General features: G+C 46.1%; 1 protein-coding gene across 1 annotated transcript; it reads right to left on the bottom strand.

The window, feature by feature from the left end:
- Positions 1-7,435: 7,435 nt before the first annotated feature.
- Positions 7,436-9,201, bottom strand: SOX17 (SRY-box transcription factor 17). The gene is made up of 2 exons (XM_021555728.3): positions 8,771-9,201; positions 7,436-8,508 (listed from the first exon to the last, which is right to left on the bottom strand). Exons 1-2 carry the CDS (start codon positions 9,060-9,062, stop codon positions 7,583-7,585), a joined length of 1,218 nt encoding a protein of 405 aa, XP_021411403.2. The 5' UTR covers positions 9,063-9,201; the 3' UTR covers positions 7,436-7,582.
- Between the last annotated feature and the right edge of the window lie 9,688 nt (positions 9,202-18,889).

The following is an 18,889-nucleotide window of genomic DNA, read 5'->3' as shown; positions in this document are numbered from 1 at the left end:
CTGCCGGAGCCGGCGCCCGGCCCGGCCCTATTTGAGCCGCGGCGCGGCCAATGGGGCGGCGGGGGCGGGCGCGCCGCCGGGCGGCGGCCGTGGCTCCCGCGGCGCTGCCCCGCGGGGCGGCCCCGCGGCTCCTCCCGGCGCGGCGGGGCCCGGCACCTGAGCGCATCGCGGCCTCCGCCGCCGCCAGCGCTGCCCCCGCCCCCGCGGCACCGTGCCGGGTGTGGCTCGGGGCACCGGCAGCGCATTCGTGAGCGCCGCCGGCTCAGCCCTGCCCTCCGCAGGGGCAGCGCAGAGCGGCCCGCGAGGCCGTGCGCCGGTGGACATCCCTGAGCGCAGCACAGCCAAAAGATGGGAAAGGGACAGAGTATTTACAGCTGTGCCGAGATACCCTGTAACGCTCTGAGAGGCACAAGCGGCTTCTCCTGCGGCTATATTTGGGATGTAGCTTGGTCATGAGAAGACAATTCGTCATCTGTGTCTCACGCTTCACTTTCTCACTCTCTAGTCGTACCTGAGAAGGTCCGAGTCGCCCCGGCTGCTCCTGCTCTGCTCCTTCCCGCTGTAACCAACTGCTCCGAGGGAGCGGCGCGGGAATGCTTCGTTGCTTCTCCGCTTGCAGCTATAAGGAGTCGTAGCTGAAGAGAGACAGATTTTCTCCCGTCTGGCTGTCGCTGTCGCTGCCTCGCAGGGTCCCCTTGCCCATCAGTTTGTTCTCTGTGCTTTGCCTCCTTGGCAAGTTGGTTTTATTAAATCACGACGTCTTCAAAATTAAGCGACCCTCATTTTATCGGAATATATAGAGTAGTTGTAAAGACAACTACTGTTTGTTTTTCCCAATAACAGTTCGAAGCGGTTTTAATTATTTTTACAACTATCCTACTGCCATCATATTGAGAGAGGTCTTGATAAATAGGACATTCTCATAAACTGTAATAATTCTTCCCATTTCGGTTTTCTAATATTCGATCGTATTTTCGATAGTACCAACAACCCTATTTTTCAATGCGTACCTCGGAAGATGGGTTAGCAGTACCACACTTCATGCAGGATGAATGCAGAGGAAGTTTGCCCATAAACGAGCAGTCGCAAGACTTGCGAACCTTAGCACAACCTGGGATGTGTTTCTTGGCGCATTTTCTTGTGCACCAGTATAACTGGACAAGCTGAAAGACATATCTGTTCCTTGATGCGTGAGATCACATCTTATCTGAACAGAAAGGGCGTGAAGTTGCAGGCGATTTAGGAAAAAGAAAAAAAAAAAAAAGAAACCACCACCTGAATAAATCCTGCCCTCATTAATTAAGTTTGCCGGTCATTAACGCCCTTTTTCCCCCCTCCAATAAGGCGCGCTCTTTCCCTGACAGCCTATCTCCACCACGTAAGTGGGGCGGCTGGGCTGGGCTCTCTCCAGGCACTGCCGTAAATCCTGGGTGGGAAGAGGGAGCAGGAGCACCCTCGACAGATTCCTGCCGTCGGGGAACCCCAGTCTTCTCTCCAGCGATGGACATAGGAATTAAATACTCATACAATTTCTTTCCTGGTGTCTCTGTGTTCATGTTTTGCTTGAAGTCGAGAGTATAAAATTCTGTGTTAGTTCTTTATAAAGAGCCGCACTATCATGAGTTAGAGTACTTCATCTTCCACATAGGTCTGGAACCCAGAAAAGAGAATGTAAATGCCTGCAGGCTGGGAAAAGTTTGGGGGGCAGAATACCTACTTGGGAAACAATCGATTGGTAATGGTAATGATGTCAGACCAAGTTTGAAATAATTTATTTTGGACAGATATCTGAATATATTTATATATTAACCCTTTAACCTACAGGAAGCAATCATAGACTACTTTGGGTTGGAAGGGACTTCAAAAATCATCTAATTCCAACCCCCTCCCTGGTCTAGCGGGAGCACCTTCCGCTAGACCAGGTTGCTCAAAGCCCCACCCAACCTGGCCTTGAACACTTCCAAGGATGGGGCATCCACAACCTCTCTGGGCAACCTATTCCAGTGTTTTACCACCCTCGTTGTAACCCTGGTTCTTTCTAGCATATCTAAAAGGAGCCTCTTTCAGTTTAAAACTATTTTCCTGTGTCCTATCCCAACAAGAATAGCTTCCCTGCTCTGGTTTTTAACACGCACACATACACACAATATGAAAAAGGATCACTTATATTATTTGGACACGTACCTTAAATTTCCCTAGGATAAAAACTAGGCAGCTAGTTAACTTGGAGTAGTTCTTTTTTGAGAAAATACTGACATCCTCGAGGACAGGGACGACTGGACCTGTCTTACAAGTCTGCATTGCTTTTAACCGTCTGTCTCTGAGCCTGGAGCCGCTCTGCTGCCCTTCCCGGCCGCCTACACGGTGACCCCATCCGTGTTTCACCCCTCCATACACCCCACTGCACTGTCGTTCTCGCTGCTCGGCAGCGCTCCAGAGGGGCCACCGCGGACTTTCCTACCCCGAGGCTGCCGGGTGGGGGCTCAGGGCGGCGGGCTGGGTGCTGCACCCATGGGCTGGGCCTCCCGTACCAGCCCGGTCACCCTGGTAACTGGTGCCCGCTGCCCCTGCTCGGAACACGCTGGGGATGAGTGCCGAATACTGGGGCAGGAGACACTCGACCTCCCAAATTTGCCGTAGGCTTTCTTCAGCAGACGCGAAATGGGGCAATTCACAGCTGACCATGTCAACCGGGTCATTGTGCCGGCGAGCAGAATCACGCAGCCACAAGGACTGCACCACGCAATTCGTTCAGTCAGTCATACCACGTAACAACCTGACGGCATGAGTGAGTCGGGCCTGTCCCCCAAAGCAGCTCTACCTCACCACCAGCAGCTCCACGAGTGACTTCCGAGCAGCAAAAATAGAGATTCAGCAGCACACATCAGGAGGGAAAAACAAAATTTAAAAAAAAAATTGAAACGAGTTCCAGAAATACATACAAGCATGTAATGCCACCCGATCTTCACCCTTGGGGCGTCACAAGCACCTATGGGACCCTATAATCCAGAACAGAAACAGATTGTGCGTTAGGGTTAACAGCAGGGACATCCGGGTAGCTTTGCAAGCCTCGAAGCAGGGAAAGGAAATAAATAATCTACCCCTTTCTTTGTAAATGCCTTCATAATCTGTCATTTTACAGTGTAGAAAGTGCAATAATTTTCTTTTTTTTTTTTTTTTTCTTTAGAAGGTGTGGACTATTGAGGGTTTTTTCCTAGTGCAATGGACAAAACCTAGGATAGGTTTGGCAGCATCCAAAGCAGAGAGAAGTCACTCAGATGTCATCAGGAGCAAGGGGATTTATTTAGCATTTGATCTGAAACCAGACTCATATCTTAGGTGAAGTCTATGTGACAGACCTTCTGAGTAAATAATTCACGGTAAAATTATACACTTAAAATACTAAAATATAGCAGTCTACAAGAAGCCTTGGATGATCAGCACACTCTCTTAGATGCTCAGGCAGTTGCGGTATTTAAGACTATGTTTCTGTCCAAACACAGAGAGAGGTGAAAGAAATTCTTATTTTTGTAGACGGAAATCTGAAGAGGGCGACTGAATTCTGATCTCGCAAGCATTTAATTAGTCAACACATTACTTGACTGTTTAACGTTAAGCAAATGTGGGTGTGTAATTACTGGGTTTCACAGTTCTGCCAGTCGTTCTCGTCCCTCAGTGCAGCGATAAGCGCAGTCAGCCACCTGATGCACGCTAATGTCGCTTGTCACAAGGCTGCGAATGGCCTGTCCCTGCCGCCCACGCAGCTGTGCCCCGGGTATTGGCTCCGGATCCCGTGCTGGCATGCTAACACTTGCCAGGGGCTTCTGTCGTCCTTCTCAGGAGCGACTGGGAGAGGGTTGCCACATAAGTAAACTAAATTTGTGTAAAAGGAGAAATTCGTCAGCAATATTGCTGCTAATGTCCTCTGAGATTACCATCTTTGTAGCTGGAAAAGCACGCAGCTACAGAAATCTGCTATGTTAATGTGGAGGTTGGGTTTTTGAGGGTTTTTTTTGTTGTTGTTTTGGGTGTTTTGGGGTTGTTTGTTTGTTTGTTTGTTTGTTATGGGTTGGGTTTTTTGTTTTGTTTTGTTGTTGCTTTTTAGAGCACAAAACCACTGCTTCTTGACATTTCCAGCTCCTTTGCGTTAGCAAGTTAGTTGGTATTTTGACCTTCTGGCTTTCCTGCCACCTGCCCTATATGGACGAACCTTGAGCTGACTTCAATTTAGTACCTTGGCCTGAAGTCCCTTTTTAGGCACATTAGACCCACTTACTTTTCTATCCATATACTTCAGCAAGACAGAGAGCACACACACACACAAAATTATCAAAATAGCAAAAAAATTAAAAACCAAAAAAACCCAACCAATCAAAGCAAACAAACACCAAAAAACCAAAACAAAAAAACCACACACACAAGCAAACCAACCCACTCAGAAATAAAACAACATACTTTGGTATGACTCTTCCAGCTGCAATGTGACACCAACATAAGGGACCTGACTGTGTTAAGAAAAATCGAAACGTTACTAGTGATTTATTGTGAATTAATGAAAGAGGGACAGAAAATCCCCAAAACCAAACAAAAGACAAAGAGCTGAATACATTCTGGGCTTTGGGGTATAAGTGATCTCTGTGAACTTCAGAGAGCACTCACCATTGCTGTAGGAAGGGACTGGAGGGCGCTGCCCAGGTAATGCCTTTGTTTAAAGAGAGAAAAAGTTTGGGTAAGGTTAGAGATGTTTTGCAGACGCCATCCTGTCTTTGTGGTTTACTTTTTAGGAGTAAACCAGAAGCGCGGTTTCTAGGGAGCGTATTGCCCTGTGTGCTGATCGAGTGGCAGTGACAGACCCCGACTCTGCCTGTAGAATGCGGCCAGGAGCCACCTCGGTCTCTGTCACACATTTAAAGCCTTCTCCACAGGCCCTCGAGGCACATAGCAACTGCTTTCACCGCCTGACAGCGAGAACCCTGATTCTGAAAGCACTCGCGAAAAAAAAATTAATAATTTTGGGCTTCTTCTTTTAATGTGCCTGTTGTGATAGGCACTCATGGGGAGTGAGGAAGGTTTAATGCTTTCAAAAGGACTTACAGGACAGATTTGGGTGTCTGTAATTTAGAATCAGAAAGTCAAGATGCTTTGAGGAAAGTAGGGCTTGGATGGAGATTCAGAATACTTTGCTTTCATGCATATTGGCAGTGCATTCTTCTGCACATTTCAGACATTTCAAACAAGCTTCAGACCGTTCTTCTCATAAGAAAAACTAAAAAAAAATATAGAGCTACACATCTGGCTACATACAGGAAAATAATGCTTCTTAGACTTGAGTCTGCAAAAGCTCTATGGAAAGGATTACTGGAAGATCTGCCACATCTTCACCACACACAGATTGACACACTCTTGTGGTGTGTTGGACTGTTGTGTGGGTCAACACTCTTACCAAAACCTGTGTATTTATTTCAGTTTTGTGTAATTCCCTTTTGAAAAAAGAAAAAGAAAAGAAGAAAAGAAAGTTTTCAACCTTCATTAAGAGCCACTTACAGTTTCACGTCTGCTTCGGGCTTCAGCTGTCTGACAAGTTGGGGTGAAGAATAAAAGAAGGGAGAAAAACCTGCACCTAAAGGAAAAATGAAAAGAAATGGTGACTGAAGTTATGAAAAACTTATTGTGATTTATTTCCCAAACTAGCCAAAGTGATTTTCCTACAGAAAGCTGTGAATATGTGTGAAAAGGACAAAATTATTTTAATCCTGTAGGTTTAAATACCATAATAAAAGGAAAACTCAACCAAACATGAAACCATCTCTCATGCACGTTTTTTTTCTGGGTTTAGCTATCTATGTTTCAGATATGTATTTTTTTTTCCAAATTAAAGTATCAAGAAAATATATGTCCCTGTTCTGAAGTATCACCTATTTCAGAATTACATCATTTTTCTCACGCACAGTTGGGAGAGAAGTGAAGAGAGTGACAGAATGGATATTTTAGGTATATTTCTTAGAATTGAAGACTGAAAAGTAAAATGAGAAGATTAAGAAACTAGAAAGCAGACTATTTTACTAAATATTAAAGGCCTGAATGCCTTTTGATTCAAGACTCACTAATAGTGCACAATGACTGAGTCGATTTTTGCCAAGGAGGCTGCTCTGAAATCTCATTGATTGAGGCAGTTTGCATCTATTTTATCTTTCACGGATGCAAACGTAAGTCTCTTTAATTGTAATTTGAAAACGGACCCAATTTAATTTCCCATCCTCGAGGAAGACAGAGTAATCAGTGGGTAAGTCTGCCACTTCGGTCCCTGCCCCCTCCTCCCCGGTGCTCAGCTCCACAGCTTTATCTTAGGAAGCAAACGACCCTGATAACTGTTACCTCCTCCCCCCATTTAAGCAATAGACATAATTAATTTATCAGTCCCATCCCACAGCCGGACTCAGTACTAACATCTAAATGGAAAGGTCTTTTTTTTTTTTTTTTTCGCCCAAGTTTAATGACAGGGTGCCCATTTCTCAAACACGGAGATAGTTCTATTTCCAGATGCGATGATGTTAACCAAGGGATTTCTTTAGGAGAGAAAAAGGTAAGATTCAGGGAGGTACGGATGAAGGTGCCGCTGTGGCAGGGCGCCGAGTGGGCTGCTCCCGGCCGGCCTCCCCCTTTGGAGGCTCATGTTGTAATTTTTCACTTACTTTGAATCCTGATTTACAGATCTTGCTCACCGCAACGGAGATCTGCTACACAGCCACCCGCTCGAGCCGGCACAGCAAGGCAGCTGCAGGGACACGAAAGGCATTCTGTCCCAGAAGGTGCTTAAACCAGCATTTCTCCACCCGTCTCATCAATGAGCCCCTGCTTCCATTAAAAAAGGACGAAATCCTAATGTACTTCAGCAGGCGCTTTCATAGAGACCTTTGACACGTCAAAAGTAAAAGGCATCTTGTTTTGTTCTTTTTTTTTTTTAATTCAGTCATATTAATCATCACTATAAGAAAGCACCAATAAAGTGAAAAAAAAAAAAAAAAAACAAGAGCCTAAAGTAGACAGTTACTGAAGGCTTAAAATTTTTGTCTATATCTGAAGCAGGAGAAACATAGGAAGACTGTCTACAAAGTGTGAGAGAACCTAACGCTTAGTGCACGGGACACTTGCAAAAGTAGTTTAAAAGGCATTAACAATCAATTACAAAGGATGATAAGACCTCTTGTAGGAGTTATCAGAGACCAGTTTTATTATTTTCCCTTTATTGAAAAAGTGCAAAATCATTCTGTACAAATCCATCATATAAAACACAGCAGTCTGTAAAACATACAAAAGCATGCAGATCTCTAACAAGATCTCAGAAATTATATTCTTCGTGTGCCCCTAGTATCATGATTCCACCGCAGCAACAGTTTCATATGCAACTGTCGGACAGTGATGGTAAAACCTGCACCACCTGGACAGCGAAATGGCACATCACCTTTTAAACCTCGAGCAGGTCACGGATACCCTGTCAGTTCTCAAGATTCAAATAAATTACATAAATAGGAGCGGGGCCGGGCGCTTCCCTGCCAGTGTCCGTGCCGTGCCCAGCGAGCCCTCACAAGTCGGGGTAGCCGCAGTAGTAGACGGCGCTGCTGGCGTCCGACACGGCCGACGAGATGGGACCCGCGCCCTCGGGCGCCGACAGCGCGGCCGCGTCGTGGCCGCCGTAGGGCAGCCCCAGCTCGGGCTTGCAGGCGAAGCGCAGGTACTGCTCGAACTCCGTGCGGTCCACTTCACCCAGCAGCTCCTCCGGCCGCAGCTGCTCCAGCTGCTCCCGGCACGGCGCCGCTTCGGGCGGCGGCGACGGCTGCCCCAGGGCCCCCGGCGGCGGCGGCGGCGGGCCGCGGCCCGGGCCCGGCGGCTGGCACTGCCCGTAGTAGGCGTGCAGCGGCGCCGGGCAGCCCAGCAGCCCCTGCAGCGACCCGCCCGCGCCCAGCGCCTCCGCGGGCGGCAGGTGCCGCCGCAGCGCCGCGCCCGACGGGCTCTCGGACGCCGCCGGGTACTCGGCGGCCGCCGGGTGCGGGCCGTAGCCGTAGGGCCCCAGCGCGCACTCCTCCTGCAGCCCCGCCGCGAAGAAGGGCGCCTCGCTCTCCGCCGCGTCCAGCGGCGACGGGTCCGGCGTCGGCAGGCTGTAGCCGTCGAACGCGGCGCCCAGCGGCGGACAGTCCCGGTAGGGGCCCGCGCCCGCCGCCGCGTAGCCCTGCTCGCCGTACGCCAGTCCCAGGCCCTCCACGCACATCCTGCCGCCGCCGGCCACCTCGCCGCCCAGCCCGGGCCCCGCCGCCGCCGCCGCCGCCGCCGCCTCCGCCAGGCCGTGCTGCAGGAAGCCGCTCTCCACCCGCTTCAGGCGCTTCACCTGCTTCCGCCGCCGCGGCCGGTACTTGTAGTTCGGGTGGTCCTGCATGTGCTGCACCCGCAGCCGCTCCGCCTCCTCCACGAAGGGACGCTTCTCCGCCAGCGACAGCGCCTTCCACGATTTACCTGCACCCACCACCGACACCGTCAGACCGCCCGCTCACCGACCGGCACCCACGCCCGCTCCCCACGACACCGACACCGCCCGCAGCCCGCACCGGCTGTGCGCCAGCCTCGCTCGCCCTCGGACGCGACCGCCACCCCGGGACCCCGGCCCGACAGCCCACGGATCCCCCCGCTCGCCGCCCACGCCACCGATCCTGCGCTTCCCCCGGGCTCCTCGCCCTCTGGACCCGCCTCTAGGGACTCCTCGCCCGCCCGTGCTCACCCAGCATCTTGCTGAGCTCGGCGTTGTGCAGGTCCGGGTTTTGCTGCGCCAGCCGCTTGCGCTCGTCCTTCGCCCACACCATGAAGGCGTTCATGGGACGCCGGATCCGCGCCTCGCCCTTGCTCCGGCCGCCCGACGGCCCCGACGCCGCCGCGCCGCCCTTCGCCTTCGCCTCGCCCAGCGGGCTCAGCGACTCTGCCCACGGGCACATGGCCGGCATCATGATGGGCAGCGAGCACCGCCCCTGCACCTGGTCGTCGCTGCTGGCGTAGCCCGCATCGGGGCTGCTCATCTCGCGCCGGGACGGGACGGGACGGGACGGGATGGGACGGGACGCGCTGCGCTGCCGACCGCCGCCAAAGCCGGCAGCTGCGGCCGGCCGCAGGACGCACTCGGCACTCGGACCCCGCTCGCTGCTGCCGGAGCCGGCGCCCGGCCCGGCCCTATTTGAGCCGCGGCGCGGCCAATGGGGCGGCGGGGGCGGGCGCGCCGCCGGGCGGCGGCCGTGGCTCCCGCGGCGCTGCCCCGCGGGGCGGCCCCGCGGCTCCTCCCGGCGCGGCGGGGCCCGGCACCTGAGCGCATCGCGGCCTCCGCCCCCGCCAGCGCTGCCCCCGCCCCCGCGGCACCGTGCCGGGTGTGGCTCGGGGCACCGGCAGCGCATTCGTGAGCGCCGCCGGCTCAGCCCTGCCCTCCGCAGGGGCAGCGCAGAGCGGCCCGCGAGGCCGTGCGCCGGTGGACATCCCTGAGCGCAGCACAGCCAAAAGATGGGAAAGGGACAGAGTATTTACAGCTGTGCCGAGATACCCCGTAACGCTCTATGAGGCACAAGCAGCTTCTCCTGCGGCTATATTTTGGACGTAGCTTGGGAACAATAGGAGAAGTCATCATCTGTGCCTCACACTTCACCTTCTTACTCTGTAGTCGTACTTGAGCATATTTCACCTCTGAAGTTCATGAATGAGCTCAGCATCCCTAGACAGTAGGATGCTGAACCCAGTGTAAACCCTTTGATACATATCTTCTCTCACTTTTTCACACTTCCTAATAAAGCTATTCAGTGTCTGTCATAGCATTAATATTCCTTGTAATTATTATTAATTCTTTGGACTTTGCTGTACTTATTGCTTGTTGCATTACTTTATCAGGATTTCTCTGATTTGCCCAAATAATCTGTAATTACAAACAGATGTTTGAAAAATGTACATCACTTCAGAATAAACAGAACTTTATCTCGACACCATTTATGTTCTCCTTTGGCATACAAACTAATGTAGAATACGGAGTTTTCATGGACGCTTTGGTTAATATTTGCATTGTTATGTGGTGCTATTAAATGCATCAATGCTTATTTGAGAAACCGCTCAGCTTTAAACGCAAGATCAAAGGGGTTTATTTTGTTAAGGACACCTTTGTTTGGGTAGCCACTTTGATCAAATAAACCAATATTGTAAGAATTCTCGCTGAAATTAAATGAATGAAGTCAGAATAACCATTAACGTATTCTAACATTGAATTTCCTGTTTCGCACAACGTAAATCCTGCTCCTTTACACTTGACGGACAGATGCTTTAAAAAGAAGATCGCAGTAGCGGACAGGAACTGCCAGGGGCTAACACAGGTAAAGACAATTTTCCAGTCATTTATACATTTAGCTTTCTGCTCCCTAGTGCTTTCTAGGGATTATAAACAAGCTATATGTTTCTAGCATAATAGTATAGCATATTTATCCCTCTTGCAAGGAGCAGAAACTATTATCAAAAGACTGAGATCTGCCTAAACCAAACCAAAAAGTTTTAATTTTCTTTTCCTCCGTTCAAACACATGTGCTTGTCCAACACAGAGGCAGAGATTCAAACAGCCCAGCTTTTTGTACTTATATTACGTGCTATAAAAAGCAGCAGAGGTGAAAACAGTGGTTCTACATATATGTGTGTTTAAATTAATCTCAAACCATTATATAATAACACCATTCTTGCAACAGTATTATGCACTTAGAATTGATTGTAAAATAAATTAACGGTGACACTGCGCTTGGAAAAGCCGATCGTCAGCCCAGAACTGGCGATAATCAGCAACGCTCCTCAGGAATAAAGTGCTTTTTCACTCGTTTTTAGTCCAGCGCCTTTGGGACACTACCTTAGGGCATACCTGGGTAAGGCTGGTGTACTAATGGCTTTAGTTTTATGGCTGAGGTTGTGACATTTCCCGACCCGACGTGCCGGGACTCAGAGCCCTCAGTCCCAGGCCAGCCACCCCGAGACAGGTCACGCACCGACGCACGGCCGATACCCAGGGAAAATTCTGAATTAAACAGTATCAAAATCGTGTTTAAAGAAAACTCATGTGTGAAGAAAGCATGTGTATTTTTCCCTGCAGATAACTCAGCTGAGGGAATAAGCAACATGACTTCCAAACAAAACAAAACCCAAGTAGGCAGCAAAGCGTTGCTCTAAGGAGCCGGTCCTTTTCCATTGCTTCCCAGAGCAGCTCCCAGCTCACGCTGCATTATTGACTCGGACAAGACTGACCAACCAGGAGTTTAAACCGTAGGAGAGAATATTACCTTTTTTTTAACCAGTTGGTCTTGTTAAAACGCCAAAATTTCCCTTTCACTGTAATTAGCAGAGACATTTTCTTGAGCCAAGGGGAAAAATACCGTAGAGGCTCTTACTGAAAAAGTTCAGCGAGTAGAGGGACTGCTTGCACATAAAGCTTGCAGAAATTTTTAGGGCTGTCACTTTCCACAGAAAGGAAAATGTTTTTCTATATAATGAACATGAGGTAATAAACTAAGCAACTGCCGTCGACTTTGTTTGGGAGATTTGTTGAAACTGTTTCTACAGCTCATTGATCTGGGATCAAAGAAAGAAAGGTGTGTTTTGAATCTCAGCCGAGAAAGTAAAAGCTCTCTGGTTTGTACAGAAAATGTTGGCAATTTGTGACCCTTCAAGTGCCCCTGGCGTCCTAAACGGATTATCTCCCTTCTTTTCTACCATTTCATTTTTACTGTTTGGGTATTTTCGAATTGTAACTCTAAAACACACAGCACTGCTCTGCTTCTGGGTCCAGTTGCCCTCTGTGCTTAGACTTCGCTTCCCCGCAGCGTTTAATAGGGAGCTTCTTCTGACACTCCTGAAACCTCCGTGGTCGCACGACTCCTGGGGTCATTCGTTAACTTTCCCAACCTAACAATGCCACCGAGAGTTCATCCTTCTGATTTATTGACCTTTTAAACCCGCCGGTACACAGCGCGGGGGCGCGGAGTGGGGATCCTCCGGCGAGAGATGTGTTTCTATTTCAGGTCCATTACAGAATGCGGTGTTGGAAGTGGTGCTCCCAGCGTTATCAGAGCCGACCACAAATGCCACATGAAAAGCAGCAAACATCCGGAGGGTTTCCTGCAAACCGAGCAGTTTCCCAAGACAAGAGCCTTTTTTTACAAACCGTGTATTTAAAGACAGCACACTATGCCTCCTCAGAGCGATTCAAAACCACCAAATGAAAGCAGCCGAGCCAGACAGCGTTGCATAGTACAACAAATCTCCCCGAATGAAGACTTTCTGGGACTTTGCGTTAGGAAAATGAATGTATTGCAAATGGTCAGGAAGGACCCACTATTGAATGGGAAAAGAATCAAAACCCCAAAAATGAAAAATATCCCTTTCAGAAACTCTAATTATGGAAACATCATTAACTATTTTACAGCAAAATAATTGACCCCAGCATCTAGAAAGTCACCTGTCTCACTTTAAGCTGCAAGTTGCTTTACAGCAAATGCACACAGACCTGAGGAAAGCTTGAGGCTCTCAGCTGCCCTCAGCATCCGAAGCGGAGCCGCTTGGCTGGAATCGCGTCCCGCCGCCGCGGGCTCGGGGACGGGCAGTCGGCTGTGGGACAGCACGGCCTCGCACAGCGAGCTCCCTGCATCCGTGCGCGCCTGCCTGGGGGGGTGTTAAGCAACGGTGTCCCCGCATTTTGGGACTGAAGGGAGTCCGGCGGGGGGAGCGGGACGTGCGCGACTCCCATTCCGAGGTAAGAGCGCTTTCGCCTCCCGGCGGACGCGAGGTGCCCCCGCCAGGTGATGTGCCCGGCCGGGCAGGCTGGCCCCGCTGCTGCCCCGCTCGGCCCTTTCCCCCTCGGGACCGCTCGCCCTCCCGCAGCCCCGGGATGCCGAGTTGAAGCGGGAAGTCTGAAAGAGGCTGGAGAGAAATGTCGTGCGTTTGTCTACACGGGGCTCAGCAGCAGCCAGCTCCCCTCCCGGGGTAGTGCAGGGATTGCGGTGCTTCCCTTTGGGCAGGCTCAGCCCTGGGTCTGGCAAACACACAGGAGGGAGAGCCTTGGATTACCGTCCTGTTTCTCTCATCCTTTTTCCTCGGTGCTAGGAAATACATTCTTTATACATATGCATATATCTTGCCATCCATCGTTCTTTCAACTACAAAATGCCATGTACCATGCCCGTAGCACTGCAGTGAAGGACGGTCAGCAAAACTTCCTAGTGTGAAGGAAAGGGCTTTGCAATGAAGGTAGTGGTGAATTCTGATGGTACACGTCCCGAGGACCTGCAGTGCAGGAGAGAGCCTGGACCGTGGCTTCTCCTAGGAAGGGGTTAACTCTCGCCGACGTGGCTGCTTGGGCTTGGCTCTAAGGCGCCTGTAACGCCTTCCCTGCCCCCTTTTGAAGGCAGAAACCAAATGTATGGGAACCAGTGGGAAGGGACATGTTCAACTGGTACAAGTGCTCAGTACTTCTGTAATACTTCTTCCAGACAGACCCAAGCAAAGTTTGAATGACTCTGAAATAACATTATTTTCATGAGTAAAGCATAGAAGCGACACTTCTCTCAAACAGCTAACAGCATAATCTAGACCTAAGTCTCATCACCCTTTATATGAATAAATTTACATACTTCTTTAATATAAATTAATGAGACTAATATCACTGACCTGTTGCATATTCCTTTGTCAACTGTTTGATTACATGAGTTTCCAACTTCATACTGACTTCTGTGCCCTTTGGTATGAGAATGAGTTACGTAGACCATGAAGCAGTATAGTAGCTGAGACCAGCCTACACTTGAATTTCCAAGAACAGAAGTCCTGTTACTTTAAACATTTAAGTATCTACAAGTAATTAAATAAAATTAAAAAAAAAAAAAAAAGGAAAAAAAATGAATGCTTTATACAATGCTGGACCCACTCCAAAAGTTCAGAGATGTGATTTGACCTAGGCAATTTGGCCGAGCCTCTGTATATATGCTGGTTTTATGTCAGTGGAGCTACTGCTAACTTGTTTTACTGTAAGATTTATTCTGACATGTTAGATACCAATACACTGAAGTGAAAAAAAAAAAAAAAAGCTTCACTGGCATCACTCAGCTCCTAGAATATTCTTAATAAGGCCAGAAGACTATCATAGATAGTTCTCTAGAAGGTGGGTTTTACACTGTATGTAATGTGATTGCAGTTTTGCAATACATATTTATACATTGCTTTATTTAGTAGGCAGCAGTATTTTACAGTAGTTTCAAAGGGTGAAGTTCTTTGTCTTAGCCAGAATAAAAGTGTTTTATTATACAAATGAGAAAGTAGCTGGACTTGGAACTGGGTAGTTACTTCTAATATGCTAATTACTTATTGTTACAGAAGAGATGATCAGTGATTTAGCATAAGGAAATAATCCTATGCTAGCTATTTAGCAGAAGTGAGTTAGAAGCACTAATACAAATACTTAATCAACATCAACATCTCCCCATTTGTAGTTGTGATGAATCAGCAGTGGAGAGCAGGTAAGATCACACAGAAATTTGGAGTGGATTCAGATCCTCAGCAACACTAAAGACGGATAAAACCTTTTTCTGAAATGGACAATATGATACATTAATTTTAAAATAAATTCATAATCCCTGAAATTAGAAGCAATATTAATATTGTTTACAAATACCTGTTCAGTTACCTGACCAAAATTCTCTATAATCAAAACATAAGAATACAAAATTTGATATTGATTAGCAAATAAAAAAAAAAAAAAAAAAAAAAACAAAAAACCAAAAAACAAACCAAATTGTTTAAGGTTTTAATTTTTAAATGTGCCCAGTGGAAATGTTCTGGATTTTCATAATATCTTTTCAATTACATTCAGTGACTAAGTGTACAATAGATGACACTTTACATTTATTTAGTTAGATAAACTACAAAAAGAAAAAAACCTCACTCATCAGGCAATTGGAAGGTTTGAGAAATTAGTTTGGTTTAATTTATTGATAGCTGCAGCTGTTTTGTTTTATGATATTTGTTTTTGTGGGGTGATCTTAATGGAGAAAGTGATTTTTAATTTTCATATTCACTATTTTCTTATTAGTTTATTAATATTAATTAAAGTCTCAACTAGGTTCCATTTAAATACAATTTAAAGTTGCAGATTGTAACAAAAAGATTTGTACATATTCCAAATCCAAAGCAGTCAAGCTGATCATGTTTCTAACACTACCACATTTGCAGTATTTTGACTGACACACGTCTGCTTTTTCTATTGGGCACAATGAAGTCTACAATTTTTCTGCCTAGAACAATTAATATTCAGTATTCTAAACACCTTTGGCTGCCACTGAGCTGTGAAAGAGAAGGACAGCCCCTCATGGGATCATGCCTGGCACAAGAAGTAACAATATAAAAAAGACAGCTAAGATTCACAAGCCTCTGAGTCAAGGTGAACAATGCAGGTGGGTGGTTTTTTTTGATCCAGTCATTATTTCCTGGGCTTGAGGTGTGTTCAGAATTACCTAGCTGCAGTTCAGCAGTCACACCTATTTCACTTGCCTGGCCTATTTCTGTTTGAATAAAATCCAAGGCTGAAAGTCCCCTTTCCTCTTGCTTTGTCCCCTTAACGTCACCTTTTTATCTTCACAACACCCTTTGAAGGGTATTTACTGAAAGGATGAGAGAGTGGTTATCACACAGAACCGAAAACTTAAAAAAAGAAGACTAGGAATTTCAAACTTTCTCTGTAGCTAGATCAAGGATTAGAGATCCTCACTCCTACTGCAAACAACCTGCAAGATCTAAGACAATTTCTACCCAGCTATCTCCAGTTTACCTGTTCCATTAAGATAGGATGCCTGTTTAACTGAGTTCTAGATGAAAGTTGCACGAACATGCAATTTATAAACCTTGTTTCAATGACAAATTTAATGGCCTTTTCAGTTTTTTAAAAAAATTAGTCAAGTCTTGTTTAGGAGACAGTTTATGCAGGACTAGATGTACAGTGTCAACAGACCTCTACCATCACAGCCTGAAGAAGTTTTAATTGAAGAAGCAAGGTGGATTACTAGACAACTTTAATTTCTGGGTTTATGTGTATAAATACACTTGTCACAAAAGGACTGCATATTCATGCTTCTTTTTGCATCCTGCAAAAAGTAAAGGTAGTAAGTCACTCAGCACAGGATGAAAGGAAAAATACTTAAGAAATATTAACCATCTACAGAGGCCAGAGTTGGAACTGAAGCACACCAAAATGATCTGACACAAATGTAATACCTAATTTTCCATAGGCATCTCTTTGCAGCAGTCTCCTAGCCTTCCCTCCCACCTGGTGAATAGTTGCAAGATTTATATTGCAAGCCCTCTGCTACTCCAGGAAATCAAGATGAGGAGTGTTGACAGTCTCTAGGAACACATTATGTATCAGTACACGCAAGTGCTCAAGCACCGTGAGGGTACCATTTGAAACCAAAATCTGAACTAAGACAACCCCAAAACACGAAGGTAGTTCAGTTGACAACCACTTAGCCACTCACCAGAGGGAGCCCATTTTCCCCAAAAGCCGACATTTGTAGTAGAGCCAAACTGCTGGGTCCTCAGAATAACCCCGTTAAAAACTCTACAGCTGCTGGGAGGAGTAGCTGCCAACTAAGGGAGGCACACGGACATACTGTGAACAGGAAAGGACAGAGTGTAAAGGGTTTTTGTAGCTGCTTGGTTAGTACTTTCTGCAGCACAAAATGTTCTTTATTGAAGAAGTTGCCTCATTGGACTTTCAAATGGAATATATCTGGGAGAAAGCAGTTATGTATCTACAGCATGTCACTGACAGAGGTAAACATTTTTTACTGTGTAGGTAGGCTTCTTGTTACTATTTGTTAGGCTGTATTCATGATATATTGCCATTGAATACTTTAAGCCAGGTTCTTGCAAGAAAAGTATTGCTTATTTCAATAGAAAAATAAAATATTTTCAAAGAAAGACCCTTCTCACTTTACCTTTCCTCAAGGGGAGAATCAGCCTTCTAATATATTAGTGTATCTCATACGTTCTTTAAAGTCCAACTGTAAAATGTTAACAATATAGTTTGCATTTCACCTAAGCACAGAATTAAGTCTGAGCTCATAGCTAACACTGGAACATGTCCTGCTCAGGAAGGAGCTGCAGCTCCTTCCAGGGCCAGACTGTGTGTGCACACAATGTTTGGAACAGGGCATGATACAGAGGTCCCTTGGCAGCTTTCAGAACCTGGCAGAGCTGTACAAGTGGGAGTTTTTTTTTGTGTTGCTAGGTGGTTTGCTTTTTTGGTTTGGCTTTTTTTTTTTTTTTTTTTTTTTTTTTTTTTTTTTTTAAATCTTTACTCAGGTAAGCACATGATCTGTTTAGCAGCAAATCTCCCCTGCTGCCTATCTAAACAGCAAAATCTTGCAAGCAAACAGGAAAATCTTGCCAGCAAAGACATAGTTACATCAGTAAGCATGTGCTTCTGGCACTAGAAGATTATCTATAGTTTCATACCTTCTGATATCTGTCTTTTCCTTTTCTTAATGTCATGAGATATTTTTAAGTTACTACTTTTGCTTTTGGAGTCTTCTGTGTTCATGTTTGTTTCCTAGTTACTGGTTAATGCATTTCCTCAGCACTTTTCACAAATATTGTGAGGCAGCAGTAGTAGATGCCACAGCACAGACCTGAACTATTGATAAGTAAAAATCAAGCCCCATTGATTATTTCCTTTCCATGGAAGGCATATTTGTTGGTGCAAAAACTTTTAAGATTTCCCTTTCAGGTTTGCAATAGTGCAGCCACACATTTTTTGCCACTTCTCAGACTAATTCCATATCAAAATCCAAGCAACAAAGATTTGATCTGGGTAAGTAATTATACTACATACATTGCTAATTAATAGCTGTACAATTTTTTTTTTTTTTAAACTAATTCTCAGAATTTTCTTTGCAGTATGTAGCTTCAGAAACATCCTAAAATACAGTCAACTAATTTTTATTTAAAGGTGTGATTACAGAACTCAGGCTATCACCTGTTTTTGGAAAGGTTCCACATTAATGGGGACTCATTGGTCCATCATAGATACTGAATCTCAACACAGCTCTGGCTAGACATCAGCCTACCAGAACTTCACTTTACAGCAGCACCAAGTTGAAACAAGAAGATAAAATAAAGATATTCACATACTCAATTACATACAGGAATGAGTATGGAATCTGGGAAATCCCTTTGTCAGGTGCATACAGCTTTTTGGCTCAGAGGAGCTATAAGTGTTAAGCACACACAAAATGGTGAAATATTCCACAGGCAATCTTTACAATAAAGAATTATGTTACAGATCTTTTGGTGGTATGATTACTGATTTTCTGCATGTCTTTATAAGCCACAGCCTTTTGTGTCACTGGCTCAATGTGAAATTTTAAAATTTCAAAATTTTGTTTCAAAATTTCCATAGCAACTACTTCTGCTCAGTTACCCCCAAGTGATTAGTAAGTATGAATTATTATCCAAAGAGAAAAATTACTCAAAACCATTTTTCCTCTGATAGTGATTTTCAATAAAATAGAAATTCAAGAAACCTCTATTTGAAAACTGGTAGATTGTGATATATGTTCAGATGCCCTCTGAAGCAGAAGCAGATTACTTGCACAGCCTTGGCAAAAATACTCTCCCAGCTTACTATAGATGTACTTTCACGTGTTGAATTGATTGGATTAAAATCAATATTAATAATCAATAATTAAAATCATAGTGACCAGAAGAGGTATAGGACATGTATTTTTTCCTATAGTACTATAGTAAAAAAATAACAGGGTTTTTAATATAGTGCTATAAGCAGTGAATGTTTAGA

The sequence above is a fragment of the Lonchura striata genome, chromosome 2 (genome assembly GCF_050655825.1).
Source record: "Lonchura striata isolate lonStrDom1 chromosome 2, ASM5065582v1, whole genome shotgun sequence".
NCBI lineage: Eukaryota > Metazoa > Chordata > Aves > Passeriformes > Estrildidae > Lonchura > Lonchura striata.
This window is presented reverse-complemented; position numbering and strand designations above follow the sequence as displayed.

Excerpts from the sequence above, each read along its gene's own strand:
- SOX17 (XM_021555728.3), bottom strand. The coding sequence starts at position 9,062 with ATGAGCAGCCCCGATGCGGGCTACGCCAGCAGCGACGACCAGGTGCAG. Across the intron at positions 8,509-8,770 it reads CGAGCTCAGCAAGATGCTGG|GTAAATCGTGGAAGGCGCTG; the intron begins GTGAGCACGGGC and ends TGGTGGGTGCAG.